Source organism: Monodelphis domestica, chromosome 8 (assembly GCF_027887165.1).
Source record: "Monodelphis domestica isolate mMonDom1 chromosome 8, mMonDom1.pri, whole genome shotgun sequence".
NCBI classification, from domain to species: domain Eukaryota; kingdom Metazoa; phylum Chordata; class Mammalia; order Didelphimorphia; family Didelphidae; genus Monodelphis; species Monodelphis domestica.
The window spans coordinates 57,064,856-57,074,395 of NC_077234.1; the positions used below are offsets into that span (position 1 = coordinate 57,064,856).

The 9,540-nt window shown below is 38.1% G+C and overlaps 1 protein-coding gene across 7 annotated transcripts in view; it reads left to right on the forward strand.

Annotated features, from left to right (window-relative positions):
• The window catches only part of XRN1 (5'-3' exoribonuclease 1), a 94,570-nt gene extending 89,018 nt beyond the window's left edge, over nucleotides 1–5,552 (forward strand). For 5 of the 7 annotated variants that reach the window (XM_056808651.1, XM_056808653.1, XM_007502100.3 and 2 more), the window contains one exon: nucleotides 688–5,552. In XM_056808651.1, coding sequence (XP_056664629.1) covers nucleotides 688–990 — 303 coding nt within the window. In that variant the 3' untranslated portion in view covers nucleotides 991–5,552. The remainder of the gene's footprint in view (nucleotides 1–687) is intronic. The other 2 variants (XM_007502101.3, XM_056808652.1) reach the window with 1 other exon arrangement.
• The last annotated feature ends 3,988 nt before the right edge of the window (nucleotides 5,553–9,540 follow it).

Below are 9,540 nucleotides of genomic sequence, written 5' to 3' on the forward strand. Positions count from 1 at the left end.
CATTTATTTTGTGCACTTACATATACATTGATTGATCCATTCGTTTTGTCTGTTTTTGTGGATGAGTCTCCCTCCCTCCTCCCTCCCATGGTCTTCCAGGTCACCCTTCCCCTATGCATCTTGGGAGTGCTCCTATTCCTGGAGCTCACCCTCTTGGGGCCCGATCCTCTCTCTGTGGCTCAGAACCTCAGACTGAAGAGATCCACTGGCCTCTGCTTCCCCTACAGCATAGAGTACAGGTGTGCGTCACCATGCTTGGCTGCAAACTTATTTTAAAACCATCTATAAAGCTAGTCTTGGAATTGTAGATTACATTTTTCATTCTAAGAGCCGCATAGCAGAGTGATCAGAGAGCTGCCCTAGCTTGGATGGCGCAGGTTCTCGATCCACCCAACAGTGAATTGGGGCCAGTCCCTTAAGTCTGAGGCCCCAGCAGCTCTCCCGGGTTTGTACATCTGAGAGCAGGGGATAAAAAGGAGAATAATTTGGATTGCCTCTAACTTTCTCCTCTATAACTACCAAAGTACATTTTCAGTCATCTGTTTAGTATTCTCTTTACAATGCCTAGCTGATTGTGGGTACAAGTATTTGATGAATTACAATAGATGGCGCCTATAGCAGCAGTACTTGCTACAAATAGTTTCAGTAGAAAACATTTTTAATTGATGGAATGTGTTTTTCTTAAAGGTTACAAAGAAAAGAGCTGCAAACAAAAGAAGTGTGGAATGTAAGGGAGCCCAGGGTTATTCTTCTCAGGCCACCCCTCTTCAATCAGAGTCTCCAGGTGTTTCAGAAGGTGCCCAGTTAACTTCACAGGAAAGTTCATCTAATTTAAAGTCACCTCAAGTTCCTCCCACTACAGTTTCTTTTCACGACAAAGTAGCCTCTTCAGGCTCTGGTACTTCTCGTGGTAAATCAACACCAGGTCTTTCGAGACGAAAACCAAGGAAACTGGCAGTCAACTTTGGTGTTTCTAAACCATCAGAATAAATATGGTATTTAGGATTAAATTAATGTTTCCTTTACAACCTCCCCAAACTTTTTATAAGGATCTATATATCCTATTAAAAAAAAGAACGCACTATTTTAAAAAAAATAATGTTTGTAGTATTGAAAAACTGAAGATCTTTTAGTTGTTAGGCTTTTTTTCAGACTGTTAAAAGAATATTTACAAAAGGTTTGTGTTGTGAAAGACACTGAAGAAGCAAACTTAAAAAAAAGAACACTCCATCCATCATCCATTGTGCCTAGATACTAGGAGCATCTTAGCACCATGACTTGGAGATTATATGAGCAATAATAATAATAATAGCATTTTCTGACCTTTCTTTGAGGCAGAAAATAGTAGTGGAGTCAAAAAGGGGCCTCAAACATAATTTACTATATGGGAGTTTTATTTTTGTAATAGTTTAATAAAATAGATGGGGAAGAGAAGAGTGGCTCTTATTTGTATCTTAATTTGTGTTCTTTTGGCTCTGTGGGTCCTTTGGGACTACAAGATAATAAACCTAATGGGGCTGCTGCTGCTGGGCGTGCTTCCTGTCCAAATTTTATACCAAAGCTGCTTTCAAATACCAACTAGAATTTTGATCTCTCTAAATGTCTAGAATTTTAATAGCAAAATTAGGTTTGAGTGAGTAATTAAAAAGCATTTGGGTTGTTCATGAACCAGCACTGTTAATTAATAATAAAGTTTAATTTAAATATCCACAGGGTACAGTTACTACAAATGAATAGACTGTTGGACTATAATGCAAATCATTAATCATGTCAATATAATTCTGCTGTATGATTTTCCAGCTGCTGCTTTACCACCATATGACTGCCTCTCATTCAAACACAATGCTGCCTAGGAGACTAGAGAAATCTTAAATATTTGAATTTCAGGGTGTGTGCTAACATAGGAGCAAACATCAATCACTTTTTTATACATTATCTCTGTGGCAGACATTTATTTCATGTCAGTTCCCTATTTTTAAGCCCATTTCTTGGAACTGCTAAGTGACTGGCATTGTGTTTTCTTTGCATGTTATTTATATTTATATTCATGTATGAGAGTGTGTATATATTCAGTGTCTTGAAATTATTTTTAAATTTGTTAAAAATTCAGTGTCATTTGAGACAAAATTTGTATATTTAAAGATCTAGTCTTTATTTGGGTTGGTTTTTTTTAAAGGAATAGGCATTGTCATATGCTTTATTTTGGGGAGAAAAAAGATAAAAGAAAGAAAAGGGGCCACATGTTGAATGTGGTGTTGATTTTTATTCTTGTGTCCAACTTCATTGGTCGTCTATTCTTCTCTGGGTCTTAAGGAAGTTTTTATTCTCAAAATTCAGTTAATGTTTTCTTCTCTCATTGCTGATTCCAGTGTTCCTCTAGAAGACAATATAGAGTGATATTGATAGAGCAGTAGTGCCTTTAGCACAAAGTGACGGTCATAATTGGCATTAGTTTTTTGAGCTCTTTGCCAGCTTCTATATTCATTTTCTAGGTTTCTCGGGTACCAGTTTTGTAATTTTTACTATTCAGAAGGTCTTTTTATATTGGGGAGACAGTGTAATGGGTCAAATAATTGAGGATATTATTTCTGTGCTTTTACAAATTCCCTACAGCCATGCTATTGCTCAATATCCAAAAGTCATTCTTGGCTCTCAGATGAGAGCACTTTATTAGAAATAAGAAACATTGGCTGCTATTTTGGAATCCAAGAGGTGGGAAAGTCTAATAGAAACGGTGATATTAATACAAACATCTTACATTTATGGTACATTAAAATCATCTCCAGCAGCTATGTAAACTAATGTACAGAAATAATTTAAACCCAGTTCTTAAAATAGCAAAATTGCCCTAGCATTATGTCAAGTAAATGATTGAAATGATTCATAGAAATGATTGCCTTCAAGTGATTAGTTAGCTATCATGAATTTCCTATAGTGTTCTCATTTTTTTTTTTAAGATCTTTTCCAAGGACTGATCTGACAAAAACTGCAGAGATGAAATGGAAAGAATACCCAAGGCAAATGGGTGCCTCTTTAGGAAGCTAGTCTGAGTCTAACTTTGTCTCAGAAGTGAACATTTAAAGGCCCTGAGAAAGCTTGTCCACCTTCAGTTAAACTGTGGAATTTTGTGTCCCTTCATGGCCATGCCCTGATGTAGTATTGACAATTTCTCCTACGGTTGAGAGCCTAAATTCTCTAGTTAACCCTTCATCCAAGGCAAACTGAAACCAGTCACCTGGGATGGCAACATAGTCATATAGCTGTTTACCCTGCTGTCTCCTGGTGCAAGTCAGATTCTTACTGGTAATTAGACTCTGAAATGTGTTAGATTTGAGCCCAAAGTGGTTTATCTCTAGGTCTTTCAGAAAGAATATTTAAGTGCCCCTTAACTTCTTTATTTAAGCACTAGTTAAGTGCATACAGTTAATCAGACAAGTATTTGTTGACCATAATTAACTAATTCATCTATCTATATTCAAGGATTCTGCTCGTGTCTTTCCAGATTACTTTTAGAATATTTTTTGTAGGTGAAATAATCCATATATGAATGAATTGAGGGTTTTAATTCATATGAGAATGAAACTTGGTTATACCTCAGAACTTGCCTGTTATCAAAAGGCCTCTAAGTAGTTATGATTGGAAATGCTTTTTTGTTTTTTGTTGGGGGGGGGGGGGGGGAGGCGTGCTAGTGGAGATGTAAATGTATTTGATGTGAAATGGTTTTTATTTTTGTGCTGAGAGCTTTTGATTTAGTACCTGATTATGACTTTTTTTAAAAGGGAAGAAAGTTGGTATTAAATATCAAAATAAAATAAATCAGAGCTCTGCTTTCTTAACCAGTACCATTCTAGCCTATTCAAAATAACCTTGGCTATAAAGGTTATTCAAAAAATAATTTCACTAAAAACTCTGGTAGTTCTCATTTTCTTGAGATTTCTGATCCATTAAAACCTCTCTTTTTTGTGGAGCTCATGGGGAACCTGAGTGGATATAACGATATGTTTCACCCAGAGGGAAACCACAGTTCACTTGCCTTGGAAAGTGGCATAAATCTTTAAGTGCTGCTAAAATGTTTTTATTAGCTTTATTTATCATGCCTCTCCTAATTAAAGATGTAGCCTCTGAATTCCACATACTAGATATGCATATCACAGTTATCAGTCCTCCATATTGGCCCCCAAAGCAGTTAAATAATAAATTAACAAAAAGTATAATCAGTTTACATTGTGTAGGGCTACTGAAATAAAAATATTTTGCAGTACTATTTAAGAAGGGAAAAGGAGGAAAAAAATATATTTTTAGCAGTAAGGAAAACAGGATTCAATACTAAAAATTAGGTCATAGCATGTAGCTTTTTAATCATTTTTTGTTTCTTAATCTAAACATGGCATAAAAATTTTGGAGTTAAAAAAATTTTAATTGTTTCCAACACTTAGAATGGGAATTGAACTATGTTGAAAAGACTCAGTTTCCCTGAACTTAATAAAATGCATGGCGGTATCAAAGCATTCAGTTATCTGAAGTGCAATTTATGAAGGACACTCTTCAGTTTCCAGCACATAAATCTTTATGATAGTTGCCCATTCCAAACCAATGTATTTCAGAAATATTGTACCCTAAGCTGGCAGGTTTTTAGAGTAATTTTGTATGCTGTAAAATGGAGGAGGCAATTTGGTGTAGCAGAACAAGCACTGGATTTGGAGTCAGAGGACCTCGATTCCAATCCAAGCTCTTCTACTTAGTATCTGTGGGACCTTGAACAATATCTGTGGGACCTTGAACAATCACTGTCTGGCCCTCATTTTCTGCTTCACTAAAATGAGGGGATTATTAGACTAGATCATTTCTAAAGTCCCTTCTGGTTCTTAAGCCTCTGTTTCATCCTTTGAAGCCAGATTCTCTCACCATAGACTCATGCAGAATCAAACAGGTGAGAATTTGGCCCCTAGTTTGCTGTGGATTTCATTGATCCCTTCTTCATACCTTACAGTTCATTTTTCTTTTTATTCACAGGTTGCATACAGTTTCTTCTACCTGATGCCCAATTGTTTCTTTTAGTTTTTATATGTTCTAGTACAGGAGTAATGGATCTGTGCCACATCATCCATGACTTCAACTTTTTATTTTTTTTTTAAACAATGTAATTAAGTCAAATTTTCCAGATATATCTTGAAGCATTTCTTTATCCTCATAGATAAAAATATTTTATATGTACTGGAATTTTTTCATTAGAACTTATACAGAGCAGTATTTTATTAAAAATCCCCAAGGGAAAACCTTTTTCTGCTCATTTTGTAGTTTCCAATTTTTTTAATACTCTGTCATTGTTTATTGCCAAGTAAAGTGTCTTAACCTTGTATTTGAATGGATCTAGAATGTATTTTTGTGTTTAGTGTTAAGTTGTGCATTTATAGATTTCTAGCATGTAGTTGCCTAAAAGACTGTGCAAAAAGTATTTTTAGTATATGATACATTAGAGGAATAAAAGAACCAGCCATAAGATTTAAATGCTATATATGTATACATCTGTAATTAAACAATTGATCATTCTACATGACCTGTTTTTTCTTGTCTATTTAGATTAACATCAGTGAAATTTTCAAAGGTTTCTTTTTCCATTATTTCCTGTTCAGGCATCTCAATGCCACAACATTTCAACCTATTCTACGCTGGAATAACTTGAGAACCTAGTGTCATTGCCATATCAGTCAGCTGGTCCAAGCATGGTCTAGGATCTGCCCATCTGTTACCATGTGTCCTCAGCAAGTCACTTAGTATTTCTAAGCCTTCCTATCCTCACCTAAATAAGGTTCCTGGAGGTATTCAGGAGAGACTGAGAAGACCCTTTGACTGGCACTAACTAGGTTAGGTGATTTAACAACTCTTAATATTCTATAATTTGAGGGCAATGACTCCCTTGTGTGAAAATACTTTGTTGACGTTTATTGAATTTGAACATACCCACCAAATGATCAGACAGTATTTGCATGCAGACCAGTGAAAGGGAACGGAAGACTTCCAGAAGCAGTTCCATTTGGGGATCATTTGAATTACTACTTTTTCCTTAAATCAAGCCAAAACCTCATTCTCTGCTATTTCACCCATTTCTTCCTTGTGTGGGACATGCAAGGCACTCTTCTCAGTTCAGGGCATACAAAGACAAAAAAAGAGCCTGATTCTGAATAGAGCTTACATTCTACCACAGGGAGTACAACATATAAACAGATAAGCATATACATGATGGCTTGGTGAAGAGGAAAAACATAGCTGGGGGAGAAGTTCTTAATTTGCAGTCTATGTTTAAAGAACTTAAAAAAAATTTGATGACCATTTCAACATAATTGATCTCCTTTGCATTTTTGCATGTTTTATGTATTTAAGCCCATTATTCTGAGAAGGGGGGACCATAGTTTTCACCAGAATACCAGAGATCCATGACACCTCCAGCCTCAGGTGAGAAAAGAAACCAAATCTTCCTCTTCCCACTTTGTGCACGGCATATTCCCTGAAAGAAGGTGGCAAGCAGCCTAAGCAATGACTTCCATCTGTGCCAGCACAAAGAAACTTCCACCTCCTGCTATCAATTCAGTTTCACAGACAAGATGTAGAGAATTTTGAGTGCCACAAGGAACAACCAATGACCAGAGGCCTTCCATCTGCTGCACCCATCCCTCGGGGAATAAGGAAGAGCAAAGTTGTTGGGGAACAGGCCTGACTTCTGCATCTCCCACTGCATTCTTAACTGCATCATCTCCAGCCTTCAGATGGAAGAGGATTAAAGCAAAACCTCCCATCTGACCATCCGATTATGTTTTCCTTCAACATCCTGATCTCCTTTGAGAAGAGTAGCACTTTCCACTCGGTGATGAATGTTCTCACACTGCATCACACCCTACACATCCCAGTGATCTAGAGTCCCTGGGAGCTCATCATCCATCCAAAGCCCATTCCTCCCACACACCACCAGATTTCTTATTTCCATCTACCTCAACCCATTCCAAAACTCCAAACTCCTCTCCTTCCACTGTGCCCTGTGGCTTGTCTGTTCCCTAGGCAACAAACTTCCCTTCGTTTTGAATCTTCTCACCTCCCTTTCCTTCTACCAATGACTCGACCTCCCTGACCATTCCATCTACTAAGATAAACTTCATTCCCCTCAGTTCACTAGCTGAGGTGGAGAAGTTGGATTACTCTCTGCTCCTCATTGTTACTTCCAGGTTTTCTGCATTACTTTGAAGGTTCATGCTACTCATCTCTACCCCTCAATACCTTCAGAACCCCAGATCTCAGCAAGTTTGATGGGTGGCTCCAATTTTTCCTCATCCCAAACTCCTGCTTTCATACTAGGGGACTTCAGCATACACGATGACTTTTCTCACCCATTTCCTCATTTCTCACTGCTCGTGGATTGTTCCTCCACCCAACTCGAGTCACATATAAAGATGGTCATTCCTTTGATCTTGCCATTACTCACAAATGTACAACCTCCATATTCCAGAATCCTGAGATCCTTTATTCCACCATAATCTATTGGCTTTTCACTTCGCCGCCTGCCCTTTCCAAATGCTGCTTTGTCTACACTGTAGCCTTCCATCTCTTGACCCTTCTGTTCTCTCTCAGGCCATCTTCCTTGCATTAGCCCCTCTCCTCTTTCCCATCTTGACTTAGTGAACAAATTCGGTTCTACATTGCCTTCTCAAGTCTACAGCCCTGCTAGCCCTCTGCCTTGAAACACTCCCATCATCTCCCACCTCCTACATGTGTTGCTGAATAAATATGGAGAAAATCACACAACCATACTGACCAGACTTCCACTGGGCCCTTCCTTACTGCTCTGAGGGAATCCTAGTCTACCTGCCATAACTCACTATTCTACTCTCTCAGATGTCTCTTCTGTATAAATGGGGATTTTGAAACTGTGAACCCAGAAGACCTTAGTGTTTCCCAAGATTCTCTGTAATCTCTCCATTGTCTCCATATATGCTCCTCCCACTTGCTTGGACCTGTGTGAGAAACTGATTACCACAACAGAGAGACTTGCAAGGAATGGAAGCTTGAAGGACTGTCAATCAAGGAGAGAAGGGAGGATTCCAGAGAAGATTTGGTCAGGGAGATAATTAAGAAAGCCTACATACGGAACTTAATTTCCACTCTCTTAGACGGTGAGAGAAGGAGCTAGCAGGCGACTACTCTGAAGTCTTGGCTAATAACCTTGGAAAAGATTGGGCCATCGCTCTGAAGATCCTTTTCAAGTTATTAGCAATATCTCCTTAAAGACAAATCAACCTTACTTCCTTATATTGAATTTCATAGTAGATTAGGGAAACCATAAATTCCCTCTGTCCTATCCCAACTCCCTAACTTCCTTCTTTTGAAATAAATCCCCTTTTAATAGTACTATAGTGTGAAATTAGTCTATTGAAAGCTGCTCTTAACTTACCATCTCTGAAGAGCTTTTGAGATCAATGGAAAGAAACAGGAAGTGGGTGGGAGGAGGAGTGAGAATCTCAATTTCTCCTTCTAACCTTATTTCCTAGTGTCACTGTTCCAGCACTTCCCTTACCTTAAATATCCTACTTGAAGGAGCCTCTATTACAACGTGGCACCCCAGTAAAGGTCTTACCCTTCCCAAAACAGTGAAAGAAAACGGAAAAAGAAACAGAAGATGATGCTGCAGATTATCTGTGGACTAGTTGTACTCTCAGCCATTGCATGTTACCGGATATATACTATAATGTATAGTGCAGTGACTACTGTTCTTATGGATACTATAGACCTTATATCAAATACAACGACTTTCATAACAGCTATACCTTATACAACCAATACTGTAGTATGGCAAGTCCTTACCCAACTATATGTATTTACCATGGCTGCCATACAGACTTTCTCCTACCTTAAGAACATTATCAAGTTTATGACACCAAGAAAGGGGGCTCAAATACTGGTAGTAGACATAAATCTGGAACAATTAAGAGAATGTGTGAGGACTTTCCTCAAAAGCAAGGAAGTGGGCAAAAAAAGACAGGGCTTATGGACAAAAAGAAGAATAAGAAAGGGGCTCAGGAAAATAACAAGGAAGTCGACACTGATGCTAAGAAAATGATACCACTCAAGGACACTGCAAAAATTTCTGACTGCTGGGATGGTTCATTCAAAGATCCACAAACAGTTTTATACACAGGAACTTGATTCTATCAAATACAGGTTCCCAAAATTTCTCTGCAAGCCTTACCTTGCGCTGAAGGAATTGAAGAGAGCATTTAAAATATTTGAACCTGAATGTTAGGATTCTGAGTTCCTCCTTTCTGAATTATTTAGCCCCCATGAGCATAGGCAATTGGTGGAGAAAACCAGGACAGACAGTTCTCTAACAAGCTGGCCCACTGAAGAGCAGAGAGAGGACTTCAATTTTGCAAATCCTACTAGTATGGCTTCCTTGAGAAAATGTAGGGAATATCTGCAAGTCATAAAGTCTTTCTGCTCCAAACCAAATGACTCCAAGATGGAAGGTAAGGGCTTTTAAAAATAAAAAAAGAA